At 50.9% G+C, this 22,543-nt stretch overlaps 1 protein-coding gene across 1 annotated transcript in view; it reads right to left on the bottom strand.

Moving 5' to 3' along the window:
* Positions 1-22,543, bottom strand: part of Itsn1 (intersectin 1) — a 182,052-nt gene that overhangs the window by 10,163 nt on the left and 149,346 nt on the right. The window contains 8 exon segments of the mRNA NM_001136096.4: positions 195-277; positions 1,546-1,667; positions 2,837-3,049; positions 5,879-6,046; positions 8,733-8,831; positions 11,219-11,402; positions 16,882-16,988; positions 18,586-18,707. Coding sequence (NP_001129568.1) covers positions 195-277; positions 1,546-1,667; positions 2,837-3,049; positions 5,879-6,046; positions 8,733-8,831; positions 11,219-11,402; positions 16,882-16,988; positions 18,586-18,707 — 1,098 coding nt within the window.

Genomic DNA, 22,543 nt, shown 5'->3' with positions numbered 1-22,543 from the left:
GCACGCTTACAATCTGTGCAAAGCATCTGCCTGCTCTTGAAAGCAAAACCCCTCCTGTGAGGCTCTTGCCCTTGGATTCCGCCCTTCATTACTCTGCAACCTGCCTCGCTCCTAGCCCCATTTCTGGCACTGGGACACTAGAATGGACTCTGTGGCCCTCCCGCCCCAGTGTCTTGGGCCCCGTGGCACATTACCCAGATACGCCTTCTCTCGCTTCTTTTTCTCCGTCTCTATGTAGAGCTCAGATGCGGCCTTGATTTTCTGCACCCAGGCAGTCCTTGGACCGGAAGAGACAGAATGTTGCCAAACAGAATGCACAGAACAGGCTCCGGGTCTGCTCAAATTCTGTTTCCAGGACTCTTTTTACTTGGTTAATTTGAATTTAACTACAAAGGCTCAGAAAAGAAAGTCTGGTTCTGCAATGCGCGATGCTAATAATTAATTATCCCTACCATCAGTAAGAAAGCTTTGCGGTTTTGTTTTTGTTTTTGTTTTTGTTGTTGTTGTTTGTTTTGTTTTGTTTTGTGTGCTTGTTAGTTGGTTTTTTGAGACAGGGTCCCAAATAGTTTAGTGCAGACTGGTGATAAACTCACTAATTGAGGATGACCTTGAATTTCTATCCCGCCCACCACCCTCGGAGTGCTGGGATCACAGGCTTGCACTTCTATAACCGGTTTATGTGGTGCTAGGAATTGAGCCCAGAATTCTGCACATTTGAGGCAGGCACTCATTACCCGAGTAACAGCCCTGCCCATAAGTAATAGACATAGTTCACATTCCCCATGTCCATGAAGAAACTGCTAAATGCCAGGCTGGAGGGGGACAAGCATGTAGCTCCCTGTCCTCCCTCACCCACGCAAAGCATCACAAACTTGGAGAACCCAGGAAGACAGAAGGGTCTTTTTTTTTTTTTTTCTGAAATCACCCAAGGGAAGAACCACTTCACACTTGGAGGAGCTCGTGGCAGGCAGTGCTTTGGCGAGCCGGTTTTCTCAGGGTAACTTTAGCCAATCTTCCCGCCTGGCAGGAATGTTCTTGGGAATGCTGTTGGCCTTCTGTCAAGCCCACCCTCCAGAAAGCGATCTGTTTCACTTGGCTCCAGAAGAGTCTAAAATAAAACTGAAGCAAAATGCCAGCAACCCAAAGACCCAGAATGCCGTCCTGCGGGCTGGGGGCTGGATTAGTCCCAAATCACCTTTCTATTGGAGTCTACCACCTGGGAAACGCAGGCCAATCTAAGCAGCTCTCAAGACCTCAAAGGCTGCTGAATAATTCAAAAAAAGAAAAAGAAAAGAAAAAAGAAAAAGAAAAAAGAAAAAAGAAAAAAGAAAGAAAGAAAAAAGAATATTCTCCAGCAAAGCTGATTTCAGTCCATTTTTATTTTGGGAAACTCATGCCAGATGTCTAACTTTTGAGAAGTTCTAAAAAAAATGAAATAGTATATATACTACTTTCTTCCACACAGAGGTGATAACCCTGCCATGGGGAATGCTGGGACACATTGACAAGTGGTCCCCACCCAGTCCTGGGGAGGGTGGGGCTTACCTCTCATTTATACTTTCTGCTCGGAGCGTGTAGACTCGGTCGATGTGCGAAATGTGAAAGATAGGTTCATCTCCAGAAGGGTCCGTGGGCAATTTTACTAGAACCTCATTTAAGAAAATGGGCTGCAAAGTCATAATACAAAGGTGTTAAAAAAAAAAAAAACAAGGCAGGGGCTCTGTGTGTGCATTAGGTGAGCATTTATGTGTGTATGACTGCCCATGAATGTCAGTGAACTACATTGAGCATGTACGTGTGTGTGCGACCCAGTAATCTAGATGCAGGGTGTGCGGTTGTAGCTCAGCACACACGGTATACCAGAGCATAGGTGCTATTTTTAAATGTGTAGGGTGCTTGGCTTGCTTGTGTCTGTGCAGTGCGTGCATGGCACACAGAGGCCAGAGGAGGGGGTCAAGCCATCTGGGACTGGAGTTACAGATGGCTGTGGGCAGCCTTGTGAGTTTTGGGAACTGAACCTAGATCCTTTGTAAAAGCAGCAAGCACTCCTAACCTCTAAGCCACCTCTCCAGCCCTGTTCATACTGACTTTTACATCAAGCCATATTCATTTTACAGATATAATCCTTACAAGTAAGAAATAACTGTTCTGTTTCCCTGCATTACATCCTAAGCAGCGAACTGTCTTCACACCTAAGAGGGTGTCTCCAGGACTTTCATAAAAGGTTCTGACAGCAGTCCACATAATCAGCCACTATCTCCCAAAATAAAGTGAGCCGCTGCTCCTATGAGAACCCCTGAGGAAAGACATCCCTCCCCCACCACGCATAGATCAAATTAGAAATTAAAATTTCCCATGGCACAGCAACACACAAACATAATCCTGCACATATGGGATTTAGCATTCTGTCAAAACAAACAAACAAACAAACCTTCCATACAATGGTGGCAGAAGGGAAGGGCATAGATGTTTTAGGCCACTGTGAGAGTTTGTCAGGGCATCTGAGGCAGAGTTGAAGGAGCGGTGGGTGCTTCGACTGGTGATGATGTGTTGCGTAACACATGTTTTTGTCATGTGAGAAGTGGGGGTTCCCCATTAGGATTGTGTGTTATTGGGAACCAAGGTGGGACACGGACAGCCCACTACTCTGCCTGTTCCGTTTACTCTATCTTAGCTCCTCCCCTTACCTGTCCCCAGCCCCTCCCCCTTTCCTATCTTAGCTCCTCCCCTTGTTCTCTCAGCTCCTCCCCTTTACTATCTCCACAAGTAGTCCCAAACCCTTCTGAAATAGACTTCTTTTGGAGACCTCTCTTTCCACGACCTACATCAACCTTACCGTTTTGTACATTTTATACTGCAGGTTAGATTTGGGGCTGAAGACTTTGTCAGTGCTGGAAGAGCCTAAGGGCTTTGTGATTTGGGTCAGCAGGAGGAAGTCATTGAAGAGGAAGCCATACAGCTCTTTGTTGCTCTTGGCCTTGTAGAGCTTCCCGCTGTGCAGAAACTTGCGTGGTCCCAAGCAGTTGGTCACCGAATTGAACACCAGTTGCTAGAAAAGACAACCAGACAGGAAGAAGGCTAGATGTGTTTGTTTCTCTGTTGGAACCCATCAGAGTCAAAGGCTGGACCCTAGCAGGACGGAATCCCACATACAAACCAAGAATGGCTCTAAACGATTCCCGGTAGCAGCTGCTGGAGGCAAGAAAGCCTCCCCTTCTGGGGTTCTGGGTAAATTCTCAAACCTCTCTTCTGGGGCTTCACTCTAATCTCAGGGTGTGGTGAATGTGTCTCTTCCCTTCATTTATTGAGAAGTGGGGGGCTGGAGAGATGATGGCTCAACCATTAAAGGCTAGGACGTTTAAAGTATAAGAGAAGAGGGCCATTAGGAAGAAAGGAACCCACTAGTGCCCCTCTTACCTATCTGTTTATGTGGGGCACAACACTGGAGTAGCAGTAGCTCCAACAGGAAGTCCCCACAGAACTCAGTCTACGGTGCTTCTGGAAAGTGGCAGAGCACTTGTACAAATGCTACTTTCCCAGATGCAGGGTCCAGACCCCAGGATGAGAGGGGCTGCAAATTTTGGTGGTGCCAAGTGACCCCTCAGAGCTCTACACAACAATGCATCCTGAATCTCACCCCATTATTAGTTTAGAAACGGAAGAGGATGACTCTCTCCCACCACTCACCAACAGTGAGGGCAACTGTGAACCCTGACGTAATGGTTCCAACGTCTACCTGGGGGCTGTCATCTCAGGCCAGCTCATCTGAGGCAAAGGCCCCATTTTTGACAGTAGGCAAGAAGACAGGGCCACAGCTGTGCACAGGCACAAGAAACCAGGAAGCGTCTGACTTTCAAGACCTCCAACTGCCCACACCATGTGGATGTTGAGACCTGAGCTCTGGTCCTCTATAAGAGCAGCCAGTGCTCTCAACTGCTGAGCCATCTCTCTAGACCCTGAGTGTGTGTGTGGAGGGGGAGGTGGGGTCCCAATCGCTATTTCTCTTTAAAATGTACTTGGGGTTCGGTGTTGAACAATGACACATGAGCAGATAACAAATGATCGTGTGTGAATGAATGAGCCAGTCAAGTAAAGGTTGTGCCTGGTTCCAAACAGAGAAGCCACAGCTGCCACCTCAGCTTCCGCAGGGGCTGCTCATAGCTTTGCTTGTGCACACCCTCACTGCAGAGGGTAGGAGGTGGGGCTGGGGAGGGGAGGGCACAGGCAGTCTCCATGCAGGAAGTGCTCTTGGAATTTAGAAGAGGGGGGGAACCACAGGGAAGAAAGGGGAGAGAAACACATTATGCCTGGGGTTTTTGGAAAACTCTAGCAATCGTATATACACATGCATGCGAGCCTGTGTGTTCACGGATGTATCCGTACACCTCTGTGCTCGGGTCAGGGGAAACACAGGCAGAAAGAGTGAGAGTGGAGGCTGAGAGACAGGAAGAGGAAAATACCAACGAAGACTCCTGTGTGGGTCAGAAGCCCAGAGAATCCACCAACACAAACTTTAAAAAAAGGAGCAAAATATGAAACACTTTTAAAATTCAAGCTGGTTAAAATAAACTAAAAAAAAAAAGTGCCCATCCTCAAACCATAATGAAAATGAAGTTACTGGATCAACCACCAAAGGTGCCCTTTGGACCTGTTGACACTGAGCCCCACACTGTGTGGCAGAGTAAAGACAGAGGGACCCCAGGCTGAGGTGATGAACTCAGCAGGGCGACTCTCCAGAAAGAAAAGCAAGGGGGTTGGGGATTTAGCTCAGCGGTAGAGCGCTTGCCAAGCAAGCGCAAGGCCCTGGGTTCGGTCCCCAGCTCCGAAAAAAAAAGAAAAGGAAAAAAAAGAAAAAGAAAAGCAAGGACACTTTGCTGACTTCAGCTATGTTATGTGGACGAGAATGCGCCCCCTGGGCCCTGTGCCCACCAGGCCGCTCTCACACAGGACCACAGCTGGGATTCGCTAGTGCGATGTGACCCTCAAACTCCCTCTAAATAAAACTTGGGATGGCCCGGGGAGCAATCTGCTCAGGGAAAATGCAAGTTCAAACAGTGAAGACACACACAGGGGGACGTTCAAAAGACACTCGAGGAGACAAAAAAAAATCATATTCCAGGAGCTGAGGGTGTGGCTCGGAAGAATAGCGCTCAACCGACATGCAAGAGGTTTGGTGGCTACTGCAGAAAAGGAGACCACTCTACACAGAGAAAACTAAGGGGTGAGGGTGTGAACGCTAGCAGAAACAACAGACAGACGAGTAGGATCCACGACCGCGGGTACTGGGACTGTCCGATGTTAGAATACATGCGAATATGTTTAAAGTGCGTTAGAAGTAGAGGAGGAGGAAGAAAAGAAGGAGGAGGAGGAGGAGAAGGAGGAGGAGAAAGAAAAGGAAGAGAAGGAGGAAGAAGAGGAGGAAGAGGAGGAAGAAAAGGAAGAGGAAGAGGAGGAAGAAGAAGAGGAGGAAGAAAAGAAGGAGGAGGAGAAGGAAGAAGAGGAGGAAGAGAAAGAGGAGGAAGAGGAGGAAGAAAAGGAAGAGGAAGAGAAGGAGGAAGGAAAGAAGGAGGAGGAGAAGGAGAAGGAAGAGAAGGAGGAAGAAGAGGAGGAAAAGAAGAAGAGAAGGAAGAAGCATGAACATTTGAACAGGACACACAAAAGAAACCAGGACGTTTGAAAAAATAAATTTTTGGCAGCGGGAAATAATATCATTGAAATTATATGATATTAATATAATTAATGAGCTGAGGAGACACGCTGCTAGGAGAATACGTCCTAGCTGGAGAGGAAAGGGAGAGATTTGCCTCATCCCTTCTGTACCGGCTGCCAGTGTTCAACCAGGAGTGGTCCAGGCCCCGCCCGCCCGGTAGGTGGCTACCTCAGAAAGGCCTTCGCACTGCACATGCGCCTGGATCCACTCCAGCCGGTCAGAGTTCTCCTTCTCTCGAACTCCCTCGTTCACTTGGGAGCACAGCTCTTCTGCTTTCTCCAGGGCGTGCTTCAGGTGGCTGTGGTCGGGGTGGTTTTCAGGAGTGTTTTCCAGGATCTGTACAGAAGACAAGACCTTTGTCAGGACTCTTTTCTCGGTGTTGATGGACCTGGACCCACGGTCATGGAAGTCACAGTGTTTTCCTGCATGGTGCCCACCATAGCCATGGCACAGGGTGCCCTGGCCACTGGAGCAGCCTCGGGCTCAGTGAGGGCTATACTTGTTGCTTGCAATGAGTGGCCCTGCCCTTGGGCCCTCAGCCCAACCCCAGCCCTCTGAATGTCCCAGCACAAACTCCGTAACCTGTCCTGCAGAATGCTGGCTCCCAGCATGGACACTAAACCACCCACACAAACATCCCAGACCTGGGGATGCTGCAGAACAGTGCAGCAGAAGGGGCTCAGCTTCTCCTCCAAAATCTCCACCCTGTTTCACTGAACAAGCAACTCAGCCAGAGACCAGGGGACTGGCCAGGCATTCCTGCAGGCAGCCAGCGACTGCTCTTCCCCGGCTCACTTACCCAGGGGAATCCTGGTGTTGGAACTGAACAGTACCCCGTTAACTCTGGAGTGAGGGTTTAGGAGAAGGCAGGGAACCCCAGGGTGGAGTGGGATAGGTGCCATACCCCGTGTGTTCGCGTGCCCTAGGGAATGTACAGGGCCACAGGCACCTGTGCATCCTGGAAATCAACTAGGAGGTTCCCCTGGGCAAATATGTGTGCTTTGTGTATGTGTGGGGACATGTGCTGGTTTGTACATGCTTGGCCCAGGGAGTGGCACTATGAGGAGGTATGGCCTTGTTGAGGTAGGTGTGTCACAGTGGGTGTGGGCTAAAATACCCTAGTCCTCACTGCCTGGAAGTCAGTCTTCCACTAGCAGCCTTCAGAGGAAGATGTAGATCTCTCAGCTCCTCCTGCACCAGGCCTGCCTGGATGCTGCCATGTTCCTGCCTTGATGACACTGGACTGAACTCCTGAACCTGTAAGCCAGCCCCAATTAAATGTCCTCATGAGAGTTGCATTGGTCTTGGTGTCTGTTCACAGCAGTAAAACCCTAAGACAGAGTACACATATGTATATGCGTGTGTGCCTGAGTGGAGGCTGGAGGACATCCTCGGCTGTCGTCTTTCAGGAGCCATCTTCCTTGTTTATGAGGCAGAGTGTTTTGATGGCATCCAGGGCTCACCAATGAGGTGAAGCTAGCTAGAATTCCTCCATCTCTGCCTCCCAGGGCTAGAACACACCCTGCCACATCCTGCTTTCTTTTTCTTTTTCTTTTTTTTTTTTTTTGGTTCTTTTTTTCGGAGCTGGGGACCGAACCCAGGGCCTTGCGCTTCCTAGGTAAGCGCTCTACCACTGAGCTAAATCCCCAGCCCCCACGTCCTGCTTTCTACACGGACACTGACGTCCCATGCACTTCACTGGCCAGGTCACCTCCCCAGTTCCCGAATATGTTTTTCTGAGTGTTCTGTTGTTTTTAACCTGAGCAGAGCTGCCCCAGCTAAATGCAACAGCACAGCCTTACCAGGCGGTTTGCGGGACTGGCCATCCTTCCAGGATGGGGCATGCAACGAGGGAAATAAAACAGTTTTCACAGCTATCATGCCCATGTAATTGCTTTCCTTACTGAGTAGGTGTCCTGGACTACATTTTTCTTTTATATTGATTGCTATGACTCTAGGTTTGGGGCCAGGGAGATGGCTGAGTTGCTGGGTAAAAGCATGGGCCGTGCCACCATGAGAACTGAGTTCACCCTCTGGAACCCACGGTGGAAGGAGAGAACGGACTCCTGAAATTAAAATTGTTCTCTGACTGTCACATGTGTGCCGTGGTAACGAGCTCTGGGTTCCCAGCACTCACATGCCAACTCAACCGTCTGTGACTCCAGTTGCAGGGCATCCAAAGCTCCCTTCTGGCCTCTGAGGGCACCAGGTATGCAGTCATACATGAGGACAAAACCCCACACAGCAAATAAAAGTAAATCTTTAAACAGCTCAGTTATCCTACTTTCCCCAATCTGTGGTCAGTTGTCAGCCCCTGGGTCTCTCCCTTAGATGCTCCAGGAGTGAGAGCTGTGTTCTAATAATACTGGTTAGTGTCTTCCTTCCAGGTATTTTCGCCTCTTTCTTCTTGATTTTACGTTTTTCTCCCTTGGTTAAACTCACTACAAAGCTCGTTTCCAGAGTCAGCGCATAATTAAATATAGAAGTTCGTAGGGGAAGACACTTGCAAATGAATGAACTCAGGGAATCTGTCGCTGTGTGGTGTTGGGTGGAGCTGGGTCAGGCTGAGGCTTATGTGGGAGGGAGATTGGTTACACAGGAGGAGCCTGATCAAATTCGTACACTTCATGTACACCTGTGTGTGTGTGTGTGTGTGTGTGTGTGTGTGTGTGTCTCCAAATTCTGCACACTGGCACCATGCCAGTGCCGGGAAAGAATCAAGAACAAAGCTCTCATTCCCTGGTTTCGAAGCCACTTGGTTGCCATCTGAAGGCTGTATTTTATTAGTCTTTTTCACGCAAAACATTTTTCCCCTCCCAGCTACCAAGCAGATGGCTTCAGCACCACAGGGACACATGACCTCCACACATCAGCTCCCAGGTGCACTGGCTGGGGAATCTGTACTTGCCTCCAGCCGCCTCTGGCCGCCTCTGGCCACCTTTGGCCACTTCAGGCTGCCTCCAGCCACCTCTGGCCGCCTCCAGCCTTCCTCTGTTCACAAAGGCACAGGGGCCACACTTACGTTTTTAATGATCAGTGGGTATCTTGTGACACGCTGCATAGGTTTCAGTATGAAGCTGGACAGTGGCATGCCTTTGCACCGAGGGTCCATTGCCAGTCTCTGAAAGAGGAGATTTTTTTTTTTAAATGTGCTTCTGAAGTCTGCAAAGTCAGTGACATTACTTTTCCATTTAGGACTCCCTGCCTATTATCCCTCCAACTGGACAGTCACTGAGCTTGTGCAGCTGTCATAATCCAGGCTGAGGTGGTATGCGGAGGCTGGCGGGACCCTGGATGTGACCTGCCCGCACCCTGCCTGCCGACTTGGCAGACCTTCCGAGCACGGACATTCCGACTTTGTTCCGGATGTCTGAAAACCTTCGTGATATGCCAGGGGTCCAGAAGAGTCAAAAGACTATTTGACGAGAGTAAAAATCCCACTGAGTGCCAGGACTAATAATATAATCCTCTCATTCAGGGGCAGCCTGCACAGGCTGCAATGACTCCACGCAGGGCTGCATCGTGGAGCTGAGACCTGAGAGTTAAAACTGCAGTCTTGGCCACTTTGTCTTCGCCAGGGGCTCTTGGTGTCTTTCCTCTTATGGTGTTTGAGGTGAGCATGTGTTTAGTATTTATGTGCGTGTATGTGTGTGTACGTGTGGGTGTGTGTACACGTGGGGGGCCACACAGAGGTCAGAGGGCAACTCTGGAGAACTGGTCCTCTCCTACTTTTCTGTAGCTTCTGGGATCGGAATGTGGGTCTTCACGCTTGACCAGCCTTACCCAGAATCACCTTCCCAGCCACCAGCCACACAGCTTCCCAACACTTTTGCCTACTCTATTAACCCCTCTAGTGGACAAGAGTCCTTCTAACTGCAAAAAGGAGTCCCCTCCCTCCCACTGAAAAGGAGTGACGTCCAGGTTAATGCCGGTTTAGGCGCAGGAATCTGGAGTTCTGACACACAAACCATCTGTCCCCGGCCCTGATGTCAGTTTGTGGATAGCGCCATTTGGGAAACACAGGGGGCAAGTGAAGAAGAACTAGTGAGAAGAACAGGGAGGGGAGGAACCACAAGCCCCTGCCCTGGGCTTCCATCAGCCTGCCTTGAAGGTGAAACACGGAATGACTCTTGCTCATGCCCAGTAACTGAGCTCCTGACTGAAGTTACAACAGCCTGGCACTGCCCTCATCTCGGTCTCAGCCTAAGTCACTTCTCAGCCATCTTTCCCACCACAGATGTCTTGGAATGCCTCGTTCATCCGCTAGCCCAGCAAAACTCTCGACGCAGAGAAAACACCAGAGCAGCGCAAAGAGCGTTGTACTTATGGGAGATTTTGACCAAGAAGATTCCTCAGAGATACCGCACTGTGGCGGTTTGGGTGGTGAGGATGACCACCCCCAAAAGCCCGAAGCACCATCCCATGCCGTTCATTCAGCAAAAGATACGTGTTGACTGCGAGTTATTTTATTCCTCCTGTTTCCTTTCTCCTGAGACGGGTAAGTGCCTGCTGTGACTAGCAGGGACTCCTCTGAGAACACCAGGTACCAGGGCTGCTTGCCCAGGGCAAAGGCCCCTAGCTGCCTTGACACCACCTCCACAAATGTCCCCTGTGGCTCTCTAGGCCCTGCCAGTCCTACAGCAGGGCTGTGACATCTCACAGTGAATCCCATGGGATGCTCAGAGCTCGAGCCCACCATTTTCCATTGGGAAAGGGGTTATGATGTCTAAGCTTGACACAGTTGGGAAAGGGAACCTCAGCTGAGGGACTGTCTCATCAGATTGGTCTGTGGGACCAGATTTTACATTGCTAATTGATGTAGAAGGGCTGAGTGCCCTCTGGGCCGCACAAACCCTCAGCAGGTAGGCCAGGACTGTCTGAGAAAGGTGGCTGAATAGGAGCCTGAGGGCAAGCCAAGAAGGAGCATTTGCTCTAAGGCCTCTGATTCAGTCTCTCTGCCTCCAGATCCTGGCCTTGAGCTCCTGTCATGGTTCCCGGCTACCATAGACTATAACCTATAAACCAAAAAAAAAAAAAAAAAAAAAAAAAAAAAAAAAAAACCTCTCGCCTTCCCCAAACTGCCTTTGGTCAGAGTGGTTTTTATCACAACAACAAGAAGCAAGCCGATACAGGAACCCCTGAGCTAGGGGGGCCCTGGGTGTTCCCTCTGTGCGTGCAAGGCAGAGGCTGGCAACATTGGTGCTAACTGAAGTGTGCATGAGCCAAGAAAATGAAACCAAGGATTTAGTCATGCCTCTCGAAAATAGCACAAACACACGGTGTATCTCTGAAGCTATCTCAGAGCTTTGAGACCCTGGATGGCTCTCCCGGCCAAGCACATCCCTCAGGTGAGAACCACACTGCCAGTTCAGCACCACTGAAGACTTCCATCCTTCCGGACACCATGAGTGGGAAGGTGCTTGTGGACTTTTGATGAAGCCCCTCACACCTCAGGACAGCACTCTGGAGAGAGTCCCCAGGGTCACCCCGCAGCCCCGGCCTCCTTACTTTGACGAACTCCTTGAAGTCTGGAGCCTCATCCGTCTTCTGCTGGATGAGGGCGGCCCCATTGAGCTGGCAGCTGCAGAAGCGGATGTAAGGCTGCATGTGGGGCAGCTGGGCGCTCAGGATGTCACCGATCATCTTCACCGGCATCTTCTCTCCGGACATCTTCTTGCGGACTCTCAGCGCCCTGCACAGAAACACGGAAGGTGAGTCGCCCGCTGTCAGCATCTGACAATACAACACTTGCGGGTTGCAGAGAAACGGAATGAGTGTGGGACGCACAGATCGGAGAACCACTAGAGCATCTATTGAGACAAGGGACAGAGAAAGACATGAGTCTAGTGCTACAGAGAGGAATGGCCTGGGCGGTTTTGTCCAGCATGGTGGCTGTTTGTGATGTGTTTCCCCTTCCTTTAATACCTCAGAGAGGATCCCTGCTGCCTAACACTCCCTTATCTATGGTGGCTGTCCAAGGCCAGTTCTGGAGTCCATTTCTGGAACCCTCATCCTCTGAGGCAAGCTTCCAAATCCATTGCCCCAAATAATCTCATCATGTTTCCCAACATCAGATAAAAGCGATCAAGTGAACTATTTCTTCTGTCCATGGCTTCATTGATGTGTCTAACTTAAAGCTGACCAGGTAAACAACTATGAAATAAAACAAGCTGAAACAATTCCTATCCTGGAGGTTGGGCAAAGCTGCTGAGGGGACAGGCATGGAGGCCAGGGTGGACGCTCCACCCTTCCGAATCTAAGTGTGCCGTCTTATCAGCACATGGTGCTGCTTCTACATGGCAAGGATAGCAATGTGCTGTTGGGGCAAGACCTCGTGCGGCCAGGTGTCCAGCCACCCTGGTCACAAGAAGTCGAATCATTGGGGGTGGGGGTGGGGTGGACGGTGTACAACATGATTTCAGGACAAGGCTGGGAGGCGGCCCTTTGGAGGCAGCCCTATGGTGTCCTGTGGTTACTTTCATGGTCTCATTGGAGAAACCATGAGGTGTGAGTAAGGCTAGGCAATTTCTTGGAGGTTCTACTTTGCAGATCTCCAACCTTAAAATCTCCAGGCCATTCATTTTTGTATCCTCCCTTTTTTTTTTTTTTTACAGCTAAGGAAGGGGTCCTTGTCCTGGGAAAAGGCCAGGAAGGAAACCTGGGAGGTATGTCACACAGGCGAGCACTGATTTCCCTTCTAGGGCACGCTCCCGGGGTTGGGGATTTAGCTCAGTGGTAGAGCGCTTGCCTAGGAAGCGCAAGGCCCTGGGTTCGGTCCCCAGCTCCGAAAAAAAGAACCAAAAAAAAAAAAAAAAAATCTCCATCTAGGGCACGCTCCCACAGGGCAGGCTGGCAATGGCCACCTGGGGTGTGTGACGGTCCAGGTTCCACAGGAGGGATGGTGTGGAACTTGGCTCCAGCGTTAGCCGCTGGTAGTTTTCAAGGCTGAGAAACAAAGGACCATGTCAGAGGCTGCTAATATCCCCTCAGCCCTTCATTCCCTGGAAAGCAGCTCTTCTGGAAGGATTGTATGAGGTCTTTTATCGGCTTCCTCCCCTTTAAATGATGGGGAGGGGGGAGGAGAAAAGTGGGCCTGGGGCACACTGCTCACCTCATCTTGAGGGTGTTAGGTTAGTCCCTGGGTTCTGATTATCTATCCTATTACCACGGCAGAGTCAAGTCCTCCAACCAGGAAGCCAGCTTGAAGTCATGGCCTGGTTTACCACCGGGTTCAACTGAGAATCTCTTTCTGGAGTGTTCGACTGCTCAGGCCAGACTTGTGAAGTAAAAGGTGACCCAGTGAGTCAGTTGTTGCAACCACAGCCCTGAGAGGACTGGGCCCTCTGGTGAGCTGCCACCTCATAGAGAGATCCACACGTGAGAGACCTTGATCCACATGGGGAGCAGCCAGCTAAGAACGAGTCACAGCTAAGAACATCGTTCACTAAGGGCTGATGTCCGCAGGCCGAGTGAACAATGACAGCCAGAGTCCTAGCATCCACTAATGCTTCCGAAGCATTGGGCACTTTCTTCTGCAGGCCCGTCATTATTGTAGCTCACAGGGTTCAAGGCTGGGTAGGACTGTGGATTACTCCACCCCCTCCCCCCACACCATCACACTTTCCTAGCGCCATAAATGCTAGTAACTGTGAAGCTTTTAGGTCGGCACTGGCTTGATTCCTCCGTGATGTTATATGTTGCCTTCAGCAGTAGGAGCTTATCAAATTCTGGAGGGTAACTGTGCCGGCTGGATCCATGTCAGCTTGACACACATGAAGGCATCAGAGAGGGAGAGCCTCAATTAAAAGCCTCCATAAGGGGGCTGGGGATTTAGCTCAGTGGTAGAGCGCTTACCTAGGAAGCGCAAGGCCCTGGGTTCGGTCCCCAGCTCCGAAAAAAAAAAAAAGAACCAAAAAAAAAAAAAAAAAAAGCCTCCATAAGACCAGGCTGTAGGCAGGAGTATAGGGCATTTTCTTAATTAGTGATTGGTGGGGAGGGGCCAGCCCGTGGTGGGTGGGGCCAACCCATGGTGGGTGGAGTCAGCCCATGGTAGGTGGGGCCAGCCCTGGACTTTTGATCCTGGGTTCTATAAGAAAGCAGGCTGAGCAAGCCATGAGGAGCAAGCCAGTAAGCAGCTCCCCTCTGCGGCCTCTGCATCAGCTCCTGCCTCCAGGTTCCTGCCCTGCTTGAGTTCCCGTCCAGACGTTCCTCAGTGGTGAACAGTCATATAGAACCATAAACCAAATAAACCATTCCTCCCCAGTCGCTTTGGTCACGGCTGATCTAGCTGCTATAACAAGAGTAGCAGAGTCAGCAGCATGAGGTAGTTGCTGCAGAAAAGTTTAAAGGTGCTGGAAAAACAGGAATCGTGACTCCTGGCACTTTCTGTGAGGGAAGGTAGCTCTGAGTGAAGTCCCTCTCTAAGTCTGGGCACCATGTCCAGTAGGGCCCACCATCTGTGTAACTTGAGGTCGGTCGCCTCCCCACCCCACCCCCTTGGATGCTCCAGCTATTCACACGTCTCACCTCAGGGCAATGGAGCTAATGGGAGGAGGGCACACAGACTGGCTCTGACAGGACCTGCCTAAGGGCAGTCTCTTCAGGCCTAGAGCAGGTGTGTGTGTGTGTGTGTGTGTGTGTGTGTGTGTGTGTATGTGTGTGCGCGTGCGTGCGCACGTGAGTGAAGGCCAGATGTCAACAGTGGGTGCTTCCCCCATCTCTCTCCACCTTATTTTTTGGGACAAGACCTGCCACTGAGCCTGGAGCTCAGTGATTCAGTCAGACTGCCTGGCCAGTGAGTCTCAGGGGACTCTACCTCTGCCACCAGCTCTGGAATTACAGGTGCAGGCTGCCGTGCCTGGCTTTTAGTCGACGTTGGGGATACAGACCACATCCTCGTGCTTGCAACGCCTCCCTAGTTCTGTGTATATATGTCCATTTGAAAATGTGTAAGTCCATTTTCAAACTGTGTGTATCTAGTACTTCACACACAGTGCTCATAGGTCCAGGGACCACCAGTCCTTTCTTCCCAGAGGGCAGGCCAACTCCCTCCTAAAGGGGGATGAGCGCTCAGCTTCCCCTGGGCCCAGAGCCTCTGTGCTCAGTGTGAGTCAGGAACATGCTGTGCGAAGGCCTCTGGAATAGGAACACTTGAGCACGATTATGTCACCTGGTTGTGGTTTAGAGTTTCACCAAAGACAGATTCTGAGAGCTCGGGATGACACTAGGGTGCTGGGGCCTTTAGGAGGCAGTCGGCTGACAGTCAGACGCACCGCTGTTAGCAATGTCCGTTATATTGACAAGTTGTCCTGTGTAAACTTGCGGAGAGGCTGGCCTGGAAGCAAGGCTGGCCCCCACTTTCAGACCCTGGTGTATTTGTCTAAGCCTCCCTCAAGACCTCTTGTCTGGGGAGAGGGGATGAACTGTCTCCCTAACTCTGTGGCAGGGAGGCTAGAGAATGGCCAAGTAACCTGAGAGTGAATACTGGGCCCTTGAGGTCGGCCAGGGGAGCCCTCCACAGACGTCACTACTATTTGTCCTGTGGTACAGTCGTGCCTGCTTTAGCTGCTGACTCGACTTCCCCAGTCAATTCTGCTGGATGTTGTAAAGCCTGGTTTGATGGCGTCATCTGTATCTGTTGCTGTTTGTTCTTTGACTGGACGCCTCACCCGTGAGGAGGCTCTGGCCGGGAGGCTCCTGAACTCCGGCTGGCCTCAAGGAGACGTCTTCAGTTGGCCTCTGCTAGATACTGAGAGCACCTGCTTTGACGAAGTTCTGTGATCTTCCCCCACCATCTCTCCAACCCTCCCGCTACCTACCTCTTTCTCTTAATTTATCTTGGCTTGCTGTATACTTAATAAATTCATTCATTAAACTCCAGAGTATGGCTGCCATAGATCATGTTCCGGACTGTGTGGACTGTCCTTTGCAGGGGCTTTCAGGACCCTGGCTAATTTCTTTTAGAGTAAACTGTTGTAAAAGAACAGGTCAGACTCCCAAATCTCTGGTGTTCTGGCTTGTCACGCGGCCCCTTCTTTAATTGCCCCACGGTCACGGTATTCTCTGCCATTAGGCCTCTTCACCTAGGGGCCAGAGGGCTAAAGAAACATTTTTTTCTTCATGGTTGGAGAGGGGTAGCCTCGAGGGTTTTGTTATAGCCACAGAAAAGACTAACAAAACTGCCATTTTACAGATGAGGGCACAGAGGTCCAGAGAGTGGCTGTAATGCTACTGGACCAAAGACACAGCCAGACCGTAACAATGAGATGTGAGCTCAAGAGTCTGGTGCCCCATCAATGCACAAAAGGCTTCTAGAGCATGAGCCTCGGCACAGAGGGAGGAGACTCCACGCTTCCTGCTTCTCACTCACGTCTCCTGACTCCACACCCTTAACTCTCTGTGACAGACCAGGCCCCCGAGGCTGCTTTACAAGTACACAGGGACCTGGTGTAGGACATGGCTGCTTCCCTGTGACTCAAACAGAGATCCACAGTGAACGGGAATATCTAGATGCTGTCTGCAATGCTCGGTCAGAGAAAGGGTGGCTCTTACCCTCAGCTGCCACGCTCTATGCCCTGGGGGCCAGAACTTAGTCTGCTTTCTAATGTGACAATCACACTTAGGGCCCTGTGACAGATTTGGGGTTCTGATTGCCTAAGGGTATAGTTGGGGAAACCGAGGTTCACAGAAGTAAGGTCTAACCTGGACCCCTTAGCTCTGGCCCTACAGAGTCTTTGCAGACTAAACAGGCACAAGTGGCTTGGGACCCTCCATGAGGGACTCTACTCGTGTTGGTGGAGAGCTATCCCACACTCTCGCACTCTCCAGCTGCAACCCAGAACCTCCAGAGACAGACAGCCACTTCTAGGAATCCAGGTCCAAGGCTAGGCCCTGGGGATGACCCACCCGCAAGGATGGAGCCAGAATTGTCCCAGCTCAGGAAATTCTGGAACCATAGTCAGGACAGGAACCTGTGTGCATGCGCAGTTCACTCCCCGCCGTGAGAAATCCAGGAGTAAGAGCATAGACGATGGCAGTGGGCGGCAGGTGGGGGGTGGGGCAGAAAGAGTAACACAGGGTAGCATGCGTGAGGGACACAGAGAGACTACACAGAGGTGCTGGTGCACATGCCACAGAGGGGCAGCATCTGCGGTTAGAGGGGAAAAGCTTACTTCAGCAGTTTGATATTACACATAATCAGCTCCTTCCAGTTAACAAAAATCATAGCAACCTCTTTTTCTGTCAGCAGCTCAGACTCCGTCAGGGGTTTCTGAAAGATCTACAGGTGTAGAAAACGAAGCCGTTCAGAAAGCAGACAGTTAGCTCAACACACACACACGCACACACACACACACACACACACACACACACACACACATTACACACACTTACCTACATGCACACTCGGGTTTGCTTAGCACAAGGGAGAGAACTGGAGACAGCACCCTCTCCTGGAGCAACAAGTGCTTGACAAGGGGAGCCCCGGAGAATTTCTGAGGAGGAAGCTCGGCTCCACCCATAAGAAGCTCGGAAGGTAGTAGATCGTCAAGCATGCAAGTGGGCCTACGTCAGCCGCCCACTCTGAGGAAGGGGCCCAAGAGGACATGGGAGTTTGAGAACACCTATGGAGATGGGTGAAGCTTTCTTTACACCCAGGCAAGCCGTGGGTCTGAGGGAGACAGCTACAAAGCTATCACAGAGCTAGAAGCAGGTGGTCACGAGAGGACGATGCGTCCATCTTCCTGGGCTCTGATAAACGAACTCTTCCCAAGCTCTGGGTGGGTGAACAGATAACTCATAGCTAATCACAGATCTCAGTGGGACTCTGTGTGGTTAGTCTCTTGCCCGCAAGGCAGCCCGCAAGGCAGCCCGCAAGGCAGCTGGGGCAGAGGCTCCTCTGAAATTCTTTGGGCACAAAGAATTGTGGGTGCTACAAACTTGGCCTGTTTGTAGCTGTTCCTCAGGAGCCTTGTTCTGCACGAGTCGTTAATCTGATGGTGAACTGGGTAACATCCACACAGGATGCCACATGGAAGCAGGTGGCACTCAGACCTCACACACTTTAATAGCAGGCAGACGTCTTGAGACAACACAATTGGGAAACCCTTGTGGACTTAGCATTTTAGCTTGAAACTCCCATAACACCAAAGAGCCAAGCACTATCCCTCCTGGATGTGTAGGTGACATCACAATTTCATGGCTAGTTTACAAGCGATGACAGGACTTTCCATGTTGAAAGGACCCTCAGGTCCAGCTCTGTAAACCTACCTCCTGACATGGTGGCTCTCACTATGTGCGGATAAAAGGGCTCCCTCCTTTTAGCAGGGATTCCCAACTCTGTTTCACCCTGTCCTTTCAGACAGAGTGTCAAGACCTTCACTGGCTCCCCACAGAGGCAGCCTGTCCCAGGCCAGCAGCCTCACAGAGCTGTGGGGGACACATCTTCATGCCCAACCACTGTGGTGGATTTCTTCAGGGGCTTCTGGGAACAGTAGAAGTGACTCAAGGAGCCAACGCTAAGGTCTGGTGACTACATGACACCAATCAGTTGGTAGCTGAGCTAAAACTTCTCTGACGAAGCCCAGAGTCCCAAGTGATAGCCCAAAGGCATCTCTCCATTAGTCCTTAGCTTGGGACCTGTGTGCTCTTGGCCTTGGCTCCAGTAAGAACTGCCTCTCTGTCTCACATGGTGGCCCTGTGGGAAAATGTGCCTATCTCCTCTTAGGGATAAGTTCCCCTGTATTATTTCCTATTCGGATATCCCCCATACACCAGAGACTGCCCAAGACTCAGAGACAGGGCATAGCCTCCTCAGAAAGGCCTTCACCTCCTCCTGTCCCCTCAGGGCTACCCCAGCCTCCCAGGGCTGCTGGTACCTCTGTGACCAGCTGCAGGTCGTTCACATAGTTCTCCTCTGTGACAATGAGTTCATGGATGTAGCCTTGCCTCTTCCTCTCAGTCGGGGTCAACATATCTAAGAGATGTAAGTCTGAGCACCCTGGAAGACACAACCATTTAGGGAAATGTTTAGTCCAAGGCTGGGGAAGCCTACAGCTCCACCGTGAAGACACCCGAGGTCCTTGTGACTGTAAGGGTGGCCCCTCATCCGCTTGGGGCTGTGGGTTGAGTTGTAAAGATCGGAGGTACACAGCCACGAGCAGAGATCACCACGCATCACTGTCAACTCTAGAAGCTGAAGAGAAAAGTAGCACAGAGTATTCAGAAGAGACACAGTTCTGCCCACACCCGGACTTTGGACTTCCCACTCTGGAACTGTAAGGGGGGATAAATCCCACTCGTGTTACACCATGAAGTTTGTGGTCACAAATCCAGGTAGCACACGCATGCTCCATCAGAACCATGGAAAGGGTTAAATGACCCACTAACACCCGCCAGCACTTCCTTGACAGGCACCGTGCGTGCGGAAGCTGCATGTTGACCACTGCCTTGAGTGTTTCTCAAAAGTTACAGAATCATCTACACGACACAGACAAGGAAACCAAGGCTCAGAGAGGCCAGCTCTCCCTGGGTCCTCCTATCCGCAGTGGTAAGGAACAGAGTCCAAGTCTCTGTCCAGAGGCTGTGTGTTCTCTAGACCCTATTGTTCATAGCGAGCTGTAGGTGGGTATGTGGTTATCCTGAGAGCAGCTTTCTTTTTTTTTCTTTTCTTTTCTTTTTTTCGGAGCTGGGGACCGAACCCATTGAGAGCAGCTTTTAGTGTCTGCAGTAACTGTATTGAGGGTCTTGGTGGATATGAGGGCCAGGAAGATACACCCAGACATACCTGGGAAGACATGAACGTGGTCCCATATATATATATTTCTTTTTTATTAGATGGTCTTTATTTAACCACAGAACTTGAATTTGTACAATACATACTCTGAGAGGTGGGTGTGGCGGGTGTGGCGGGTGTGACGGATGCCCACATACTTTCATTTCTCACCCTTCCTACTACTTGCCACAAGGGGGCGCAATAGAACACTGTGACCTCTATCCCCCAAGCCCACAGGGCCCCCCAGCCCATACCACCCCCACCCCCACCCCAGCAGCACCTGCAAATGCGCTGGGTCTGCAAACAAGTGACCAGAACTTTACCAAATAGACTCTCCAGGAGAGGGGCCCAGGGAGCTGCGATTGAGTCTTCAGTGAGAAAGCTGCTGGGGGCTACCAAGGGCTCTTCAGAGACCCCACCTCCCCACAAGGGGGTTGTCTGGGCTCAGGACTGAGGAAGTCTTACAGATAGATACTTAATGAGAATCATCTGTCTACAGAATAGTGTTATCTCAGACTTCATGAGCTTCCAGACTTCCTAGAGCTACAGTTTTGCTCCCACCCCTGGCCAGATGCCCTTTCTGCACGGTGTGTTTTCTCTCACTGGGATGGAACAGCCCAGGGTAGCCAGGATGGTGCCAGGAAACCAGCGGGAATAAGCTATCGTTATAGTAACGCTCTCCACGCCTTTCCACCGCCAAGCCTGACCTCAAAGCCGCAAGGTAAGCAAGACTCCATAGCCTGTACTTGGCTCTAAACTTGGGCCTCCTGCTCAGCCACCCATTCGGCTCGGCCCGAGATGGCGCCTTCACAAACATCTGTCTTAGCAATGCCTCCCAGAAGGAAGCCAGACCGAAGTCGCCCCCATCAGCCGGGTGAGCGCAGGGTACCCAAGACTCCGCCCACTCCCTTTCTTTACCCTTTAACTGTTCTGGAGGAAGTCGCCTAGGAAACACTTGAACTGTGGAAGGCATATCCACTTCGTGCCCTATTTTAATTCACTGTCCTAAGGGTGAATCCGAGGACCCAGGACTTGGGCCATTTTTTGTTCACTGGCTAAATGTGGCCCCTGCATTTGTGGCTGGGTCCCTTGTGGACACAATCCCTGGTGCTTCCAGTTCATTCCTGCCCACAGGGATAGGAGAATTCTCTCACAGTGGTTACGGTCGCTCAGCAGTGTACTGAAGTGTCCGCAGCACCAACATCAACAGTAAACAAGCAAGTCTCACAAATGTCCCTTTGGATCACGGTTCCCTTGGAGAGAGGAGTTGTATACATTTTGCATACAATTTTGTTTGTTAGCAAGCTGGGAGTGGTGGCACACGCCTTTAATCCTAGCACTTGGGAGGCGGAGGCAGGTGAATCTCTTGAGTTTGAGGCCAGCCTGTTCTACAGAGCAAATTCCAGGACAGTCAGATCCACGTAGAGGGACCCCCATCTCCAACAACAATAACAGCACACCAACCAACCAAACGAAAAAAAAAATGCCCATTTGCTGCCTGACACTTTCCTTTGGTGATTTTGTGATCTTTGCCATGAAGTCTGGCACGAAAGTGAGATGCAGGTCTTCCAGAGCCCATCTCAGACCCTGGGAACTCAAGGATTCAAAACTGGAGGTGGCGTCTCCTCTAGAGAAATGTTCTCCTGCTGAACATGGTGCTGCTTCCTAGGCTGAAGCTGAAGGTGACATTGCTATTTCTCTCTGCTCCCCTGGTAGTGCTGGCCCTTCAGACTGGAGGTGGTACTGCCCCCCAGGATGAAGATGGTACTGCCTCCCCTCCAGGATGAAGGTGGTACTGCCCCCACAGGCTGGAGGTGGTACTGCACCCCCAGGATGAAGGTGGTACTGCCCCCCAGGATGAAGGTGGTACTGTCCCCCAGGATGAAGGTGGTACTGCACCCCACATGTGGGATGAAGGTTCTATTGTTCCCACCACCAAGGCTGAAGGTAGTACTGTCTCCCACAGGCTGAAAATGGTACTGTCCCTGAGGCTGAAGTTGGTACTGCCCCCGTGAGGCTGAAGGTGGTACTACTCCTCTCCAAGTTAATACCACCCTTCTAGTCCATCAGGTTGAGGTTACTGAGTCCCACCTCCAAGGCTGAGTATATTCTTGTTTTAATAAGAAAACAATGGCTGGTTTTGTCAGGCTGTCCCAGGACTAATGGACTAAATCTGCAGGGCCGAGCACCCTCCCCACCTGCCACGAGACCTGGCTGAGAAACGCCAACTGCTTCCTACAACAAGGAATTCATGACCAGAAGACACAAGACTGACAAAGAAACTGAAACGAGGTCCTGTTGGGAGAGAGACCTGGCTTTTGGGGATTCTAGGAGCTCCTCTGGGTACAAGTTCTGGAGAACTGCAGAAGGTGCAGGAACGCTTGGCCCAGGGCCAGCTCTGGATGGCACTTGGGGGCTGTGGTACACCTTACCCTGGACAGAGCAGCCTTAGAATCTACATACCGCAGCACCCAAGAGAGAACCGAGAGCCTGGGGATGCTGGTGGGTTTGCGCTGTTACCTCCAGAATTCCACCCTATGCAAGACTTACTTGAGCCTTCCTGAAGACGTGAAATGGCCACACTTCACGTGGACAAAGGCAGAGGTTTTTTGAGGAGGTTTGTCTCCACGCCACACAGCAACTGCATTGGCTTGCGATGGGTTTCTTTTTCAAGTTGCTAAACTGACCCTGGGACACCATGAAGATGGTTCCCAGACCCAGAGAACCATGAAAGACTTAAAAAAGGCTTCTAAACCCTGCAAATATCCTTCCTTTGAAAAAAATAGTACTGGGGAGGGGATAAAATCCTCCATTATTCAAAGCAGGGCAAGTGGAAAAGCCATTTCGATTTAAATGCTCTCTTTAGGGGGTGGGAGGGTGTGGTCGCTCCCTTGGGCACCAGGATTCATGGAGCTTGCTGAGCCCTTGGCTCGCTCAAGGGACAAAGTGGTGAATGATTTTCTACGGCCACGGAGCAGGGATGAAGGGTGTCTCAAAACTAAAATTGGCCCACAGCTGAAATAATATTGCAAGGACTTCAAAAGTTAAAAAGCAACCCCCGC

This window comes from Rattus norvegicus, chromosome 11 (assembly GCF_021556685.1).
Source record: "Rattus norvegicus strain SHRSP/BbbUtx chromosome 11, alternate assembly SHRSP_T2T, whole genome shotgun sequence".
Taxonomy (NCBI): Eukaryota; Metazoa; Chordata; class Mammalia; order Rodentia; family Muridae; genus Rattus; species Rattus norvegicus.
This window is presented reverse-complemented; position numbering and strand designations above follow the sequence as displayed.